The sequence below is a fragment of the Panthera uncia genome, chromosome C2, assembly GCF_023721935.1.
Source record: "Panthera uncia isolate 11264 chromosome C2, Puncia_PCG_1.0, whole genome shotgun sequence".
Lineage (NCBI taxonomy): Eukaryota > Metazoa > Chordata > Mammalia > Carnivora > Felidae > Panthera > Panthera uncia.
Window position 1 is genome coordinate 44,345,753 of NC_064810.1, and position 20,497 is coordinate 44,366,249.

A 20,497-nucleotide genomic window follows, 5' to 3' on the forward strand; every position below is an offset into this window, starting at 1 on the left:
GGGGTGGGGGGGGGGAGAGAGAGAGAGAGAGAGAGAGAGAGAGAGAGAGAGAGAGAGAATCTTAAGCAGGCTCCATGCCCTTCGAGGATCCTGACATAGGTTTTGATTTCAGGGCCATGAGATTGTAACCTGAGCTGAAATCAAGAGTGGGATGCTTAAGTTGGACGCTTAACAAACTGAGCCACCCAGGTGCCCCAGGAAGGCCTGTATTCTTGAGAATTTAATATAGAGAAGCAGTTCCTGAATTCCTATGATAAGTTATTCTCCATCATTATGAGAAAAAGAAGAAGACCCTTAAATTCCATAAAAGGAATTTTGAAGAAATTAAAAGGAGATTTTATCACCCAAAGCCTTTTTATGCACTTAGCAGAAATGATTGAATAAACTAGCACACAGTATATGTTTATTGAGTGGATTCACATTAGAATAGGTTTCAAGTGGATTCACTTACAGTAGGTAGGTTTCCCCTACTAATCTTTAAGACAACATGATTAGAGTGGTTTAGAAGAGATCATCTTCCTAAAAAATAAGAGGAAAAGAGAAGAAATTTTTGTTGGATATTTGGTAGAGCTATCTACCAGGCTTATATTTTTCTTAAAAGTACATGTAAAATTGAGCAATATATATGTGTATAACTCTATTGTAAATCTTAGACTTATTTCAAACAATGAATTAGGTTACCACACAAAATTAAATTCACTTGTCTCAAACAAAAACTTTTATTTTTCTGAGTTGGAAAATGTAGAAAGACTTCTTTCTCCTGAATTACCTTTTTTCCACAAAGCAAACCTAATCCATGTTTAAAATTTAGTTTCTTTTTATCTGATTTACTTTGAAGGAATATAAAAGTTAAAAATATTGAGTATGAATATTTGGATAAAGTCAGACATTGCAAAGCTTAAACATAAGTTTGTTAAATCCTAAAGTGCTTTTTTTGATTATATAAGATAGAATATATTCATTAAGTATAGTTATAGTTGCATACTATGCATTTAAAATTCCATTTATTGGAAAATGGAAATTCATCTATGAAATACATGACTGGCATCTTTGGCCATTACATCTGTCTTCCTGACTATTTAGAATACAAGAGAGTTTCTTTCTTGGCAGTATGAATGTATATGGACTGATTGATGTTAAAACATGGATCTAGCCTTCATCCATTGCTTATAATAGCTAGGTATCAACTAAATCCATTATACACATTATATTGTGCATCATACCAACAGGTAGATCTGTTTTCATCTCCATTTTACAGATGAGTAAATTCAGACTTGCAGGGGTTAAATAATTAACCAAAATAAACCTAAGGCAATGTATTTTAACCAGTGGGATTTGAATATAATATTTCTGTGTCAAAAGCTGCAAACCCTATTCACAATCATATAGAGTTTAACATCAGTAAGTATATTAAATATATTTAATAGGTATTTTTAAACTGTACTTAATCTCTACCTTGTTTGTTTCCATATCATTTTAAAAGTTATCTTTTTCATAGTGTCACTTTTTCCTCTTTTACCACCACCTGCTTTGTTGTTGAATATTTCTTCTCAGGATCAATCCCTTTGTCTCCTACTTGGTCTCTTATCCCAGACTTCTTTAGTAGATTTGGTATGCTGTCAGCAGATTCAAGTTTGTTTGTTTGTTTGTGTATTTGTTTGTTTATTTTAAGTAGATTCCAGTTTAAACTTGTGTTCTTCAAGGTAAATATGTAATTTTTTTTTTTAATTAGAGAGAGCATGAGCAGGGGAGGGGGTGGAGGGAGAGAGAGAGAGAGAGAGAGAGAGAGAGAGAGAGAATCTTAAGCAGGCTCTATGCTCAGCATGGAGCCCCATGCGGGGCTTAGTCCCAGTACCCTGGCATCATGACCTGAGTGTAAATCAATAGCTGGATGTTCAACCAGTTGAGCCTTCCATGCACCCCAATATGAATTTTTTAAGCTATTTTATAAGACTCCTGATCATCATCCTCCATTAACTACTTTCTATCTCCTTTTCCACTGTCAACTCTTTATTTTATCCAAGCTGGTTTCCTCTGTGATTTAGGAACTTGTGATACTTACTTTCACCTTTATGTCTTTTTTTCTCATTCTTTTTTCCCATTTTACCTTTCACGGAAAAGGACCAGTTAAAATGCCACATCTCTAGGCTGATTTTAGCTACGGCACTCCATATTAACATGTTTCTTCTTGAAACTCCAGGCATGTATTATCCCTACCATTTATGAGGTATTTAATCATGTAGTGTCTAATATTCTCATATAACTTGAGGTGTATATTCATTACCTCTTCACTGCATCTTACACAATCTCTACCCACGACTTCTCTATTATATGCTGAGTGAATAGTAACTGTAGTCAATTATGCATTTACCAAAGTTGTTCCACTTGAGAATAATCAAAGGTGATTGTACTTGAAAATGCAGTATCAGCTAAATGGTTTTTGCAATAACACTGTTATTTTTGTATTAATTTTTGTGTTTGCAAAGGTGCAAAAAGGGAAAATTACACATGCATTCAAATTAAAATATGCAGTCAAACATGGAAGCTGAATATATTTGTCAATACAGCAATTTGAGACAAAAGTTATAAAATTGTAGGCTTCAAAATAAAAGCCTGGATAACAATTTAGGATTAGTTTTTTAAATAGTGCTTGAATATATTTCTTTGATAACAGGTATAGTAAAATTTTATGTTAATTCCAGGTATCTTTTGCAAGTGTTCCTGCCTACTTAGACAAGTTGTATCAGAATACTTATAATTTTGTAATATTTACTGTATATTTAAACATTGATTTTGTAAGCCAAAGAATATCAAAGACCACAGATTTTTTATTCATTTAGCAAATATTTATTGAGCACCTAATATATAATAAACACTATTAGAGAATGACAATTTCAACACAGAGTTAGTTTCTTCTCACAAGTGCTCATATACTGGTGTTGAGGTGGCCCTAGATAATCAAAGCACTGCAAAACAAATACCTGTTTTAATGGAGGCCTGTGTAATATGCACTTGGAACAGACATGAGACACAAATTGGCTTAAGTTGATAATGAAATGTTTTTGGCCTAACACCTATTTTGCCTAGGTATTTTAGAGTATGATCCAATTTGAGGAAATCTGATCTACATATGTATAAAATAGATTAATTAGAGAGTTTGGAGTTGCATAAAGAAAGATTTGCTAAGAATTACTCCACTGTGTTTAAAATATTTACACATGCCCAGATATAAAAGATTTACACAAGATTTTATAAGTACACAACTTCTGATTAATGGGATTTATAGCTAAAATTGAAAACTGCCTCTTTTAGTTCCAAATTGTCCAATAGAAACACTTTATATGGGTTCATGAAATGCTATAACTGGTGTTTCAGGAAAGCTCCTGCTTGTTATGAAAATTGGATTTATCCAAGCACCAGGTTACAGATGATCTGCCTGGGTGTAAAATCGTCACTTGGAAATTCAGGTTCAGGTCAATGGCATTAATATATAGAATGGCTCTTCATGCTGGAACTAGATATGAACCAAATTAAGAGACCATATTCTTGTCAGAAACATCACATCTGTAAAATCTGCATATCATAGCTTCTGTTGATTATATAGCCATGTAGAGCTTTTGCAAGCAATGTATTGGAGGTTCTGAATCTTAAGTTTCTGCTGTTGCTACATGCAGTATTTCACCCTTGAATGTGCCCTCATGATCCGTGAGAATCTGTTATATCTAAACCATGCTGGATCAGTGTAAGTACTCTACTTGTACTTGAAACTGGATGCTTTTCCAGTTTCCTTCAATTCAGTATTTCAGAGAACTCCAATGAAATGTAAACCAAGGTTTTGATAGCTTATTTTAAAGTGGTAATAGAAAGTGATAAAGTAACTACTGTTCAGTAACCCCATTAGTTGTTATTCAACATGCAAACATTGTGATACTGAATACAAAGTAAAACTGTGAAAGTATAATTATGAAATTCAAGCACTAGATAGAGTTTTACTGTAGAGGGTACTTATGGTGGAACTACATTGAAAACACCCATTCACATTTCAACTAGTGGTATAAATAACCATTTCAAGCTTCTATGGAAAAACAGATATTATCTGAATATTTACTAATGAAGAAGGTGAACTCAATGAAAAAGCTTATCAATTTTAAATCCTACTGTAGTACTTTATCTTTACAGTTTTTAAGAAGAGAAGGTAGTGAATATTTTGAGTGTCTACTCTGCCAAGCTTTATTCTATAATATTCTCACATAATTTTGACTGGTAAGTATATTAAGTATGTATAAAGGTAATCTGTAAGACTTATATTTGAGCTTTTGCTATATCTGCAGTATTGTCCCAATGCAATAGCATATATAACATAAGTTGTTATGTTATTTACAACATAGTTCTGTCACGAAATAAGAAATAACAGGTGCCAAAATGTGGAATGCAAATGATGATCACAATTGTAGGTTATTTAGGAGGAGATAAATATGTATAAGTATTGCCAGGAATATCTTCATGTATGTTCATATATCTGCCTATATACATATATAGCTGTATGTGCATATTTGTGTACATATATGAATATTCACATAATGACAAGATATTGTCCCTAACAAAGTTTGGGCTAAAGAGTCAGAGAGGCCCAGTTTCAAATACTGGCTTGCTCATATAAGCTTGAGCAACCGTTAAAGCCTTTATCTCCTCATTTATAAGATGAAAATGCTAATACCTACATCTTTGGGTTTTTATAAGACTTAAGTAGAATGATGTTTGTAAAACACAGTGGATGATAAATTGTGATTATTATATCAATTATCAATATGATTAGTAACTCTATAAAAAGAATGTATGCTTTTCTTATTAGCAACATTTTTAGTGTATAATTCAATAATGTTTACATTACTTTTCTACGCTATTCAGCTACAGAAATGCCACAAATACATGACAACGGGACATTCATGATTGTCAGATTGAAGAATGGATTGTAAGTTTGTTGCTAAGCCAGAAGCAGATATGGTTGTCAAACTTCACAAACTTTAAAGTGTCAGAGTACTTGAGACAGAGCGGTGATGAGTGAGTTTGCTCAGAATGTTCAAATCATGTATGCATACAAGCCATTTTATTATGCGTCTGTTCTTTAATTCTAGCTTGAAAGATAAAATGCCTTGCTTATTTTTTCCATAAAATGAGGTTGTCACAAAAGAATTTTATGATAAAAGTTGTGAAATACATGTTTATTTCTAATGGTCTGAGAAAAAAGCTATACTTGTTTTGCTTCTTACAAAAAAAGATAGTGTGTACGAAGACATAAAACCATTAGTTAAAACTGTTATCTGTCAATTAAATCCTACAAAAGAGTGATTTTTATTACAGCAGTTATTTATAATTCAAACACCATCACTAGTTGTCCTTTAAAAGTTGTAGTTCACTCCCTCACTGCTCTAGATTACAGAATAGATATGTTCTAGATATAATGAGTAACCAATATACCCTATGATGAGAACTCAGATTACAGATTAGAAAGGACTTGGGTTTTAACTTTGATTCCCCTACCATATGACCTTAAGCAAGTCTTCCAGTTAGTGTTTCATAAGAAAACATCCCCAGAAGTTACTGTCTTAAAACAGCAACTATCATTAAATATGAAATTTGACAAAGTTTAGCAAAGACAGCTCATCTCTGCTTTATACAGCATTTGCTGAGGTGGTTATACAAGGACCTGGAGAATCTACATTACAGGGAGCTCACTCACCTTGCTGGCAAGACAGTACTGGTTGTCAGCTGGGTGCTGAGCCAGAGCCGTTGGCCAAGGGCCTCAGTTCTCCACATGGTCCTCTCCATGGCTGCTTGGCCTTCCTCTTGTCATGGTGGCCAGTTTCTAAATGTAAGTATCCCAAAAGGAAGAAACAGCTCTCACTTTTTATGACCTAGCCTAGGAAGTCACATAGACTCCCACTAGTCACAAACACATCCAGATTCAGGAGACGGGGAACATGGACCTGAAAGGAACTTTTTGTGGGAAGGGCGCCCATGAGACATTGTCAGAAGAATGGGAGAGTGGGAGGAATTGTTGAGGCTGTTTCTGGAAAATACTATCTGCCTTAGAAAGTTACTTAATATCACTTAACTTCAGTTTTCTCATCAAAGTAGTAATGTGCTGGGCACCCTTCTGATCACTTTATACATATTAATTCAAATTCTCACAACAACCTCTGAGTTCAGTGCTATCATTTATCCCCATTTTCCAGACAAGGAAAATGATGCACAGAAAAATAAGTTGCCTGAAGTGACAGAATTGGTAAAATACAAGAACATAACTCAAAGCCAAATAATCTAGCTCCAAAGGCCACATTCTTTATTATCCTTTGTAACTAATTTTTATAAGCATACCTAAAAAATTGTGTACAAAATGTTTTTCACAGTTATCTGGCTCATTCTTAATGCTCAGTAACTATAAATAGTTTTGCTGTAGCTATTATTACTACTGTATATTACAGTGAATCATTGGGTATGTTCTCTGTGGGGATGGCTTTTCTTATTCATAAAAGTAAATTTAGGTTGGCTTAAGGAATATAAAAGAAAGGAATGTTGAAGAAAAAGTTAGAAACTGTCATTACAGTTAGATGTCTAGAAAAAATAGTGAAATAAGAATAAGAATCTCTGATGAGGGAAGAAAAAGTTAAATGGCATCTCATTTCAGAATATCTGGAAATATGACTGATGCAACAAACACATTTTTAAAAGTCATGCTAAATATGGAGGAAGTTGTATTAATAATGTTTAATTAATAAGGCTTAATTTTAAGACTAAAATATACCTGAGAGTAACAAATTAATTAAAAATTATATTAGAAGATGAATATTAGAACACTGAAATGGTGATCTATATTTTAAAAAATATGGTTAGCTTTTAATATTGTGCCAGTGTTATTGCCAGATTGCTTTCAAACTGGTGATAAATGGTAATAAAAATTAAAATGGTATCCAATCACAAAAAAAACAGCTAATATAAACCTTTTGGTCTCCATACCCCCACTGCCTTACTCTTTAGATGTAAGTACCTTACATCTTTAGAATTTTAACTGTGCATGTCACAAGCCTCAGACTACTAATGTATTTCTGACTTGACTTTCCAAGTAGTGCCCTGTTGTTGACAATTATGCATCTCTTGAAGGAATATGCTTTTTCAAATCATCTTTAACATATAAATTATAAATCTAAGAATGAGAAAAATGGTGGAAGATAAAACAAAGATCTGATATAGCCACTTTATGCTTGTTAATGGCAACTTGTGTGGATTTGCCTGTGTGTATCTTTTTATTTTATAAGTTACTATGTCATATAGTTAAAAAAATACTATTTAGTTTCTAGGTTTTTTACCTAACCAGAAGTTCAAAATCTTATTGCTAGTCTGAGACCAAAGTCACTAGTGGTCTTTTGGTTCAGTTCTCAGTCTTTGGTATGTTAAATAGAATCCCATCCCCATATGTGCAGTTTGGAAGCAAGCCCAGGAGTTCATAAACAAGCCTATGGGACTGATGTCTCAAGCTCCAGTCTCTCCACACTCTTCCCAGTACTCTCTGGTTCACTATGGCTCCTCATCAAGGTCTCTTGGCTACAAGGCTGGCTGAATCTTATGTACTCCACTCTGGTGTGCACTTCATCAGCTGGATATGCATCCAGGGCCAAGTGAGATGATGGCAGAGAGAAAAAGGAATGCAATCAATGGGAGTTGACACTACCCTCTCTGAACTACAGTTTCAGTGAATGAAGAGGAGGTTTTCCCTTCTTAGGAATTTTGGCTCCTGTGGACTGTCATTACTGGCCACCATCACCACCACCAGCACCACCACATGATTATGTGAGGGATAGGCAGGAGAGAAGGGAAAAAAGAAAGAGAAGCAAAGGAGGAACAGATTTTCACATTCTCTCCTGAACATTAGGATTTGTGTTTCCCACTCCCAAAACCGTGATGAGCAGGCTTGTCCTGGACCTCTGTCTGTGACCTGGTGCCAACTTTTGGTGTTCAGTCCATTAAGTTTAGGCTCCAAGTGTTGGGGGAGGCAGGGGGGAGGGAAGGGAGAGAAGGAGAGAAAGATGGTGAACTCATCACCAACTCAGAAGTGCTGCATATTTTGATCTTCTCCAATATACCTGCTTCAACTTACTTTTCAGAGTCCTCAAATATCTGCTGGGTATAGCATGCTCCAATTTTGTAGATAAGCAAGAGAAAGAGGACATAGTTTGCTTATTCCATCCTTTTCAGAACCCAAAGCCCCTTCCTCTGATTCTTTAGGATAAAAGTTATGTAACCTACAATATAGTTTTGTAGGTATTTTGTTTTTTCTATTTGTTTATTCAAGAGAAAGTCCACTTTAGAAATTTCTTTGATGGAAGTTAGAAATTGGAATTAGTAACAGGGCAATTTTATATACCTCATCTTATGAGGACTTTATGGTAGTCCCCTATAAGGAAGGTTAGACTGAACATTTTGAAGCACAACCTACAAGTTTACTACTAATAGATTTGCATTTGGTCTTGAGATTTTCCTTGGATTGTTATTAATAGATTAAAGAAGCAAAATATCCATGGTTATTTACCCTTAGATTTTAGGTTTTTGTTTTCTTTTCTTTTTAGTTTTTAATTCCCCAATCTTTCCTGCCTTCTCTGCTTACATGATAGCAAAATTTAATTTTCATAACTGCAGAACAGCATCTAAGAAAGAAGTGATGATATTCCCTATCCCAGTTTCTTAAATTCATGAATTCTAATGTTTTGAGAAATGATGAAGATCACATATTTTACTGATAAGTCATTCAGGATTATCTAAACTTACAGACTATTGAACACTGATGAGAGAAAGGGAGTCAATTATATTAATAGCAGTTTCTGTCACACAAGATGCAATTCATATTTCATCAAATGGTGGGAACTGCATGATATGCCAACTAGGATTTCTTTTGGTCCTTTGTCTTAGAGTTCTCTGATAATGAAGATAAATCCCCAAAACATTGCTAGCTATGTATAGCCTCGCCATTCCTTTTTTAACATAATGTATGTATAAAACAGTTCGTACATTTCTTGATTTTGTTTTAGCAGAGACATGAATGTGTGTGTGTGTGAGAGAGAGAGAAAGTACTTTCAAACTGTATTTTAGGAATAAAAGACAATGAAATTTCAAAAATTTATAAGGGAAATTGCATTGCAGGGTACATACTTCATTAATATTAGTAGTATTTCAGTAACTATACTCATATAGAATGTGCCTTTAATACATGCTTTTTGTAAAAATTATTTTTACCTTATAATATGTATGAAATCTCTTATTATTTTGAGCATTTAAAATTCCTCAGATTATCAACATATTTTTGAAGCAGAAGACTTATGTTTTAACTTAGATTATTTATTATATAATTTTATGAGAATACTTATATATTTTGCATTTTATAGATCTACCATTATCAAATTACATTGCATTTATTCTTCCAACACTGTTGCTATCTTTATAAGTAGGCACATGGAAACATTTAAACAAATATCTCATAAATAATGGCCTGATTGTAATTTGTTTATTTTAAACTAAATATACTCTAATTACATGATTAGAAATTTACTAAAGTGTAAACTTATTTGTTAAGCATAGTTGATTGAACATATCAGTTTACTTCCATTCCCTCAGGATACTTCATTAAAATGAGTAAGGGAACATAGAAGTTACAGCAACAAGGACAAAGTAGGGGATGAAAGGAGTAGAAAATACCTCAGGTGAAAAAGGTCAACAAGTTAACAAAATTACAGAAATTAAAATCGAATGGAAGAGTGATGACTCACCTGGCAATAGATTTCGTATGCCTGTCTAATGGTATAGAAGCTACTTTCACTTTGTGCTATTCTGTTGGGTATATACCTAGGAGTAGGATTGTTATGTCAAAAGATATATCTATGTTCATCTATTGTAAATACTGCCAAACAGTTTCCCAAAGTGGTAGTACCAATTAAAACTCCTTCAACAACGTATGAGAGAGCTCATGTTGCTCCATATCCTCACCAACACTTAGTGTTGTGTGTCTTTTTCACCTTAGGCAATCTGGTAGATGGTAGTTGTATTGCATTGTACTTTAAGGTAAGTTTTTCAAGTATGTCTTTGAGAAACTAACTAGGTGAATTTAGGATAAAAACATTATAAAACAGAGAAATATGAAGACAGAAAAATAATTCAAAATGATTAAAACAGTTTGATTTTTACTTGCAGCCAAGATTTAGTAACATCTGTTGCCTGAAAGAAACCTAGAAGACACATAAGATATATGAAAAAATCATTTTAAGACTATATCAGATTATGAAAGATTGTGATCCCTGAGAGATGGGAAATAAAAAAGATAAAAGAGGAGAGCCGTACAACTATCCCATTTAGTGTCTTGAGAGAGTTTCCAGGCCGTGGTACAGGGAGGAGGGACCCTGATAGAAGCCAGTAGACTCCTTCTGTGGCTTAAGAAGACAGATCTGAGAGTCCATGTAGACCCAGACAGCTAGATTTCACAAAACAAAGTATGAAAAAGGAGAGTGCGTCCCTAAAAGAGAGCTCCAGAGAGCTGCAGACATTCCCATGAGTGTTCACCTGAGTTTGCTCATGAGTGAATAAACCAACAAAGGAGGTTAAATGAGATTGTAATAAGCATGCAGTTATTTAAAAAAAAAAAAAAAAAAAAGAAGAAGAAAACGGAACAAAGAACAGATGGGACAAATGGGGAAAAAGTAGCAAGATAGACTTAAATCTAGTAATGTCAGTAACTACATTAAATGTAAATACACTAAACATCTCAATTAAAAGAAAGAAGTTGTCAGATTAGAATTAAAAAAAAAAATGCATGACCCAGAAAAGTGCTACCTGCAGGACATATACTTTAAATATCAAAATCCAGGGCACCTGGCTGGCTCAGTCAGTAGAACATGTGACTCTTGATCCTTGGGGTTTTAAGTTTGGGACCCACGTTGGGTATAGAGATTACTTAATAATAAAATCTTTAAAATAAATAAAATAAATATAAAAATGCAAATAGGTGAAAATAAAGGGATGCAAGGAAACTTTTGGAGTTGAATGTATATGTTCACTATCTTGGTTGCAGTTAAATATTCATAGTTGTATACATAAGTCAAAATTCTTCCATTTGTTCCCTTTACATGTACCTGCAGGTTTTTTCATGTCAAGTACACCATAATAAAACTGTTAAAAATAATATGGTGTGTGTGGGGAGAAGAAGTCTAAAATTTATGTAACAGTGGAAGTTGAGTTTGGAAAAACAGGTGTGAGCTCAACTCTGAAGCAATTTAAATGCTAAACTGAGTTTGGACTTTATGCTAGAGACCAAGTGTTAACAAACATGTTCCGTAAAGGGCCAGGTGGTATACATTTTAGGCTTTGCAGGCCAAGAGTCAAAATCAATGTTACCATGTACCTATGTAATCATTTAAAAATCCACAAGCTATTCTTAGCTCACAAGCTTTACCAAACCAAGGGCTAGGACAGATTTGGCCAAAGGGCAATGTTTGCCAGCTCCTACTTTTTTGACAATAGACAGCAGCATGGTCATCTCTATGATTTAGTAATGTAACTGGTAGTAACTATGGCACAGATTTGAGCAAGGAGAAAGCAGAGGCAAGCAGATGAGATGAATACAGTAGTACAAGAAATACAGATTTACATAATAAGGTTATAATATTATGGAAGGAAACTAAAAAATAGAATCACGATAGAACTTCTTTATCCATTCATCTGTTGAAAAGCACTTAGGTTGTTTCTGTATCTTGGCTGTTGTGAATAATGCTGCAATAAATACGAGAGTGCAGTTATCTTTTTAATACCCTGTTTTCATTTCCTTTGGATAAATACTCAGAAGTGGGATTACTGGATTATATGGTAATTCTATTAATTTTTTGAGAAACTATACTGTTTCCCATAGTGGCTTAAATAATTTATGTTCCCATCAACAATGCAGAAGAGTTCCTTTTTCTCCACAGCCTCACTAACACTTGTTATTTTTTGTCTCTTTGATAATAGCCATTCTAGCAAATATGAAGTAATATCTCATTATGGTTTTGATTTGCGTTTTTCTGGTGGTTAATGATGTTGAGCATCTTTTCATGTGTCCGTTGGCCATTTGGATGTCTTTTGGGGGGAAATGTCTATTCAGTTCCTATAGTCATTTTTTAATCCAATTACTTTTTTGTTGTTGAGTTGCATGTATTCTTTATAAATTTTGAATATTAACATCTTATCAAATAGATGGTTTACCTTTTCATTTTGTTGCTTGTTTCTTTTGGTGTGCAGAAGCATTTAAGTTTAATGTAGTCCTATTTGTTGATTTTTACTTTTGTTGCTTCTGCTTTTGTTGTCCTATCCAAAAAATTTTTGCTAAAACCAACATCAGGGAGCTTTTCCCTATTGTTTCTTCTAGGAGTTTTATAGTTCCAGGTCTTATATTTAATATATCCTTAAGCTATTTCAAGTTAATTTTTGTGAGTGGTGCGAGATAGGGATCCAATTTCATTCTTCTCTTTGTGGTTTCTAGTTTTCCCAATACAATTTATTGAAAATACTATCCTTTCCCTATTGCATATTCTTGATTCCCTTGTCAAAGATTAGTTGACCATATATGAAAGAATTTATTTCAGGTCTCTCTGTTCTGTTCCATTGGTCTGTTTGTATTCTTATGCCAGTAACTTACTGCTTTGATGACTATAGCTTTCATTATAGTTTGGAATCAGGGAGTGTGATGCCTCCAGTTTTGTTTGTTTGTTTGTTGGTTTCCAAATTGCTTTGGCTGTTGGAGGGTTTGTTGTTGTGGTTGTTGTCGTTCCATACAGATTTTTAGGAATTTTTTTTCTGTATCTGTGGAAAATGTCATTAGAATTTTGATAGGACTTGCATTGAATACATAAATGACTTTGGGTAGTATGGACATTTTAACAATTAATTTCTGATCCATGAACATGGAATATCTTTTCATTTGTGTCTTCTTCAGTTTCTTTCATCAAAGTTTTGTAATTTTCACCATATACATATTTCACGTCTTGGTTGAATTTATTCCAACGTATTTCATTGTTCTTGATGCTATAATGAATGGGATTATTATCTTTCTTTTTATGCACAAAGTCATAAAATGGATAGAAAAATGTACATAAAAACAATAAATATAACTGTAATATTGCTAATAAACAGCTCTTACAAATTAATAGAAATATCAAACACATGCAGTACTGACATACATTGGAAAATACTCTTATCTACAGTGGTTTGTTTTTGGAAATGAATTTTACATTCCCTATAATTAGATAAATTAAAAAGTGATAGAGAAGAAGAAAACAATTTAAAAGTTCTTAAGGCTTAGGTACTGATATCTCATCTGTAACAGAAATACAAACAAAATCTAGAATCACTAACTGAATGAATATATAGAATGTTTATTACATTTAGAGTTCTAGTAATTTCATACTAGACATTAGTGAATTATTTATTCATTTACTCATTAAATTTTTCAAGCCTCTGTAAAAACTAAATATATACTTGAAATATGCTAAGCATTATGGATATATGCCCATGTCTGGCTTGTGGCAGTTACAAGAAATTGAGGTGATAAACGTCACAAAGTAGTTATAATCTAATATGATTCAAGCTAAAAGAGAAGTATATGTTGTGTGCCATTACTGCGTACTACATAAAGAGAATGTGACTACCTAGAACAATGGCTTTCTAACATTTTTAACAGCATTATCCATTGTTTTTAAATGAAATATTATATGAAACCTTAATATTAAGGTGAGTAATATTTTAATAATTCAAATGTATTTTTATAAGTTCAACGTTTTAAAATTTTTAAAGGAAATTTTTATGTGTATTCAAATGAGAGATAAGTTTGAGAGTGGCAGTACCAATATCCAACTTGTATTTGTATTTTTTGTGGTGATAAAATTTTCAAATTCATGTGGATAATAATTTCAAATGGAAAAGATTTGTTTTGTTTTATAGCCAGCTCATCTGGAGGTATTAGAATAATTAGTTTTGAGCTGCAGTTGAATCACTTTCTATATCTTTACTCACTTCTTCCATCTCTTATAGTAAAGCAAAAAAACAAAAAACAAAACCCTAAATTTTTGGTAAGATGAATTATACTATGATCAGAACATGCACTAAGTAGAAATGTATAATCGTCTGCAGGAATTAAGTTAACAGAGTACTCACACTCTGTTCAATTCAGTGCAAAAAAAAAAAGAAAATGTATTGAACACCTACTTTATGATAATCAGTGTTACCAGTCTGTCCTTTAGAGCCTTCCGCCATTACACAAGTGCATGTCATGGTGCTGTTGAAAAGAGTAACAGAGGTGCCCCTGGATGGCTCAGTTGGTTAGGCACCTGGCTCTGGTTTTGGCTCAGGTCATGATTTCACAGTTTGTGAGTTTGAGCCCAGCATGGAGCTCTGCCCTGATTGCATTGAACCTGCTTGGGATTCTCTCTCTTTCCTTCTCTCTATTCCTCCCCCGCTTATATGTGCCCTTCCTCATTCTCTCTCCTCTCTCTCTCTCTCAAAAGAAATAAAAAACGAAAGAGGTAACAGGATGGTTAACCCTCAAGCTGGATCCAGGGTTAATTATATATTATTTACATATATTATATTATATATTAGGTTAGGGGTTAATTATATATTATTTACATAGTCTAAATTTTGACAGGCTTAGAGAAATATTTTAATGATACGGTGTTTGTATTGATTAGTGACATAGTATTAATTTATCAGCTAGTTAGAGAATAGACTGTGGTTGATATTTATTATGTATCACCACTTAGAGCTTCATTGATAGTGAATAACCAAATTTTTAATAGTAATTTTACTGTACAGAATTGATCATTTTACTTCTATTGAATTGCTAGGTAATTTATGATAAATGTTACTATAAAAGGAAACATTAACTATCCAAAATAATCCATTTACAGCAAATGCGTGTGTGTGTGCATGTACATGCACATCTTGTGGTTTATGCCCTCCTAGAGGATGAGTCACTGGTGCATAGTATACTACTGGTATAAGTTGAATTGCAGTCATTTAGATCTGTAGGAATATTCATCAAAATGTACCTAGAGAAAGACACATAGTTATTTTGGGGGGATTCATTAAATTTACCTAAAAAAAATAAGTGGCATTTTATTCTTTCTCTCCTGAATATATAAGCGGAAACCTTATTAAGAGATTATTGTTAAGATTCTTGTGTATTTCTAAAAAGAGGATTTTGTGAAAATGAATTGGATTAAAAAAAGTTTTTAAAACATTTTTAAAAAACATAATACATTATTCTTTATTTTGTTTAGCAGTGTTTATATATAAATATTTTAATGTTTAATTTTGAAAGATCACAAGCAGGGAAGGGGCAGAGAGAGGGGTACAGAAGATCCGAAGGACTCTGTGCTGACAGCAGAGAGCCCGATGTGGGGCTTGAACTCATAAACCGCAATATCATGACCTGAGCCTAAGCTGGAGGCTCAACCGACTGAACCACCCAGGTGCCCCTAACAGTGTTAATTTAAAAACTAATCAGCCGTGGTTTGTTTGAGACCAGAAACAACTAAGACTACCCGCTCCTCCTTCAGGACCTTGGCTGCATACCTAGCATAGGATCCTTTTTTTAGAGCCTCCATTCCTGTGAACATGTACACTGTAAACGACAACATGGATGTAATAAGCAAAGAGCAAATGAGGTCCAATAAAACATTTCATTACATAGTGATTTTTTTTTAATTTACTTATTTGGGGGCACCTGGGTGGCTCAGTCGGTTGAGCGTCTGACTTTAGCTCAGGTCATGATCTCACAGTCTGTGAGTTCGAGCCCCACATTGGGCTCTGTGCTGACAGCTTGGAGCCTCGAGCCTGCCTCACATTCTGTGTCTCCCCGTCTCTCGGCCCCTCCCCTGCTTGTGCTCTGTCTCTCTCTGTCTCTCAATAATAAATAAATTTATAAAAAAAATTTAATTTACTTATTTGCTTACATTTTCATGGTTCTTGCCATATGTGTATAGTACATATACTTTATTTACTTAATATTTTGTCTGCCTACTTTTGAAATTAGTTCAAAATTTTTAAATGAATGTATTTCAGTATAATAAACAGAAAAATTTTTTGCCATAAAAAAATAAAAACAAACATGGGGCGCCTGGGTGGCTCAGTCGGTTAAGCGTCCGACTTCGGCTCAGGTCATGATCTCACAGTTCGTGGGTTCGAGCCCTGCATCGGGCTCTGTGCTGACAGCTCAGAGCCTGGAGCCTGCTTCACATTCTGTGTCTCCCTCTCTTTCTGCCCCTTCCCTGCTCATGCTGTGTCTCTCTGTCTCAAAAATAAATAAACATTTTTAAAAAATTAAAAAAATAAAAACAAACATGATAAAAATAAAACAATGTTTTCAAACTATAGGTAGATCTTGCTAAACTCTGAACATAAGGCCAGCTTTCCTTTTGTTAAAAAAATAAAAAGCACCAATAGGACACGTGTTAAGATATACCAGCACCACACTAGGACTTTTTCCTTTAGTACTCAGAAGGACTGAAGAAGAAACAGAATGCAAATACATTTTAAACAGTGTGATTCAATGTTATTTAATGCTATCTCCGAGAACTACACAAAATCATTTCCCTTACTGCCAGTTTAAGGGCATCCCTATGCTCTGGTAGACAATTTATTTTGTATATGTTTGTTTCAGGTATGCTTTCTAAAATTAGCTTCCTGAGCTGAAATGTGAAGTTACCATTATATTACTAATTTTGAATAACTAATTTCATTAAATGTTACCATATATTGACTCTTCTGTATATGTGTGACCCAGAACTCTGAGATTAAAGTGTGTATAAATTAAAGTATGTTGTACATGTGCAAATGAACTCTAGAAATAATAACAAAAATTATTTTTCCTGTTTTTACAGCTTGCAGACCAGGATTCTATAAAGCATTTGCTGGGAACACAAAATGTTCTAAGTGCCCTCCACACAGTTTAACTTACATGGAAGCAACTTCTGTCTGTCAGTGTGAAAAAGGTTACTTCCGAGCTGAAAAAGACCCACCTTCCATGGCATGTACCAGTAAGTCTACACATTTTGCATTTGGAAATCCTGTTTTCAACCCTTTTGGCCCCTTTATTCTAAATTGTTTTTTAAAAAGATATACAAAATCCTGTAGCAACAGTGTTTTTTGTCTTTGATAGCTATGAAGAAGAAAGTTTCTCTTTCTTCTCAGCATAACTGCTTTTCATCTGCCTGCAAAGAAAGTGTTTATTCCTCAGAATTCACGTTGACCCATGACATGCAAATCCCAGTGCTGGTCTGAGACCCTGAAAATTTTCCCGAACCTTAGTCTGTCCTTAGGAGGTTAAAGCAGTTTAAGGCTACCCAAGAATTTATAAGCAAAACTTGTTCTTTGCTTCACCCTTATCCATTTTAAGGCACATCAATTTAGGACCATCAAGTTTACTATGTGTGTTGGGGAGCGGTGGGGCTTTCAGACAGAACTTTTAAAGTTATTGTGCTATTGTTTTGCAGAAAAGTTGTAGTTTTCCTTGTCATTTGTCTTTAAGGGAAGGTATTTTTTTGGTTTGTCCACATTTCACCTCTCACATTCTCTCCAGTTTTGGGGTTGAAACCAATAGAATATTAAATTTAAATGTGAAGGTTATTTTAATGCATGCACTGAGAGTTTTAAATTATTTGTACTCTTATTATAAAGTATTGTGAAATATAGTTTACATTTAAAAAGTAAAATGAAGCCTATTAATGCATTGCTAAGCTATGCAAAAGTAAAATGTCACCTCTTAGATAGCTATAAAAGTCTTGTTAAATACATAAATAAGATATTATAGTGAAAATTTGCCCTTCTGTTTGATGAATTGGTGCCAAACTATTGCTTATCTTATGCAATTCCATAAAGGCAAAAATAGATTGAGAATTATATAATGTTAAATATCCCTTAGAGACAATGGTGATGTCCCATTTCTTTTAACTGATGCAGTTTGTAGATTTATCTTCATTACTACAGACTTTAATATAAAATATTTGTATAGAACCCATTTAATAAAAATCTAACACATTCATTAGCAGATGTAAATTTTGCCTTCTGATTGTGAATACTGAGTGACCATTTTCTTCAGAAAATTGTAGCCTGGGAGATTACTACTTGGCATTTTTTCATTGGAATATATTTTAACTTAATAAATAGGAAGAGGAAAATTCAAAATATATTTTTCTTATCTAATTATGGAAATAATTTTTAGTAGGAAAATCTTGCTGTTACTATACACATGAAACCTCCTTACATGGTTACTGTATATTATTATATTGTGGACAGCATACTTCAACTTAGGTAAATGGTGGTATTTCATATGGGTACAGTACTGCTAGGCAAGTATTTCTCAAAACCTGTATTGGAAACTGGGTGGAACTTCGTAGGTGAGTGATAGAGGATAATTTTTTCTTTTTATTCTTAGGAGGCCATAAATAGACAATTGACAAATTGAAGGAATACCCTTCAGTAAGGAAGCAGGGTAGACTTGCAGTTCTTTGGAGTCAGAGTCTGGTTAAAGAAATAAATATCGGATGCAACATGGTCTATGAAGCTGATAAACAAGTCAGTCATTGAATCAGAGATGTGTACTTATCAGCTTTGTGTTTATGTTTTTAAGGGTTATTTCTTTTAAAAATATTTCCTTTTTTATCCTTGGTATATAAATTATGTTTATATGTTTTTATTTTTTTATCTTTTGTATGTTTTAATTTCATTTTAATCAGTAGATATCATTTGCCAGGGAACTGTAATTGTCTGATCTTTTGCCATCTTTATTAATGTCTTGTTCATGATGGATTTATTTTATTTTATTTCATTTCATTTCATTTTATTTTAATTCCAGTATAGTTAACATACAGTGTTACATTAGTTTTAGGGGTGCAATATAGTGATTCCACAATGCCATACATCACCCAGCGCTCATTGTGGCAATGCTAGTCACAGCTCTCCAAGCGGAAGCAGAGGAAGGTTTGATACTGGTTATTGTTGGGCAGAGTTTTAGAGAACGGCATAGAGGTTGGCATCAAAAATTGAAAGAGAAGACCCTCCTAAAAGAGGTGAAAGCTTTAGTTAGATCTCCCTAGTCAAGCCCTAGGAGGCTCCCCTCTCAAGGCTTCTCTGTGTTACTTCCTTAAGGACTTCTGTGTGATGTTATAACAAAGACTTAGCATAGTGTATTTAAGCTCACCATCTTTGAGTCAAATTATCTGTGCATGATTCTCGGTGTTGGTACTTCGTGACTGTGTAACCTTGGGCAAATTCTCTTCGCCTCAGTTATCTCATGCATAGTGATAATAACAGTACTGTTATTAATAACAGTATGTAACTCATTCTGTAGTTACAATGATTAAATAAGTTAATAGCTGAAAAGTGCTAAGAACAATACCTAGCACATAGTAGGTGCTACGTACATGTTTGTTTAGCACAGAAAGCTGTTCTTTTACAGTTCATTTTGAAATAGGTTTTGATCAGCTAGTATTCAAACTATTACACAGTTTATGGTTGATACTACTATACTAGGCTCATGGATTCCATCATCTGCATTCCTACAAATTGAAAATATGTATATACTGAATTCTTGACCTTTTCACAAAATACATTAAGTCCTGTACCTCCATTGCCTATCTAATAGGCAGGTTTTCTGAAACACAGTCTGACTAGGGTGAGAGACCCTAACAGTTATTACAATATATACAGAAAAGGTAAGGAGCATAAACTCCAAAGTATCATTACTCCTAAATATCATAAACTTAGATTGTCAGGGAAGAAAAATCAGAAAATGACAAGGCAGGAGATCATTGAACAATCAGACTTAAGAGGACCAGGATAAGTTCACTGAGATCTAGAACATTTGAGGCCAAGAATCAAGCAATCAGCCTTTCCTATCTTTCATTAATCACAAACAATAGCTACATTTTAATAGATACTTGCTTTCTTAACTGCTATATCATGTATCTATGAATTAGACATTCTTTATCACCTTTGTTCCAATAGTGTATTATCTGGGTTAGTTAAGCAGTCAGTGCCATCACTTTCTGGGATTTTTGTCAGTCTTAGCATTTGAAACTGCATTCAGGGAATTTTTTAGGGATTTAAAAGGAGGCATATTTTCCCTTAGTATCAGAGGCATAGAGATTTTAAATGTATGAGTTTAAAAGAAAGTGAAGGACTGAAATGTTGGAAATGATAAACCAGGACATTTGGCTAGTAAATGGCCTGCTAGGGAAAGATTTTATATATAGGTATAGTATCTGATCATAATTGATATGATTTTAAGGACCGTAAGAAGTCTTCCACTGCTCCTTAGTGCCATCATCAAAACTGTAACAGCAACCCTTAAAAATGTAATTTCACCATTAAGAGTTTTTATGATTTCTTTGCATTTTCAATGTAGAGATAGGTATCTTTTTATTTT

The 20,497-nt window shown here is 33.7% G+C and overlaps 1 protein-coding gene across 1 annotated transcript in view; it reads left to right on the forward strand.

Moving 5' to 3' along the window:
- EPHA6 (EPH receptor A6) overlaps positions 1-20,497 on the forward strand; it is an 867,771-nt gene that overhangs the window by 362,730 nt on the left and 484,544 nt on the right. The window contains exon 4 of the mRNA XM_049628043.1: positions 16,953-17,108. Within this exon, the coding sequence (XP_049484000.1) occupies positions 16,953-17,108 (156 nt within the window). The remainder of the gene's footprint in view (positions 1-16,952; positions 17,109-20,497) is intronic.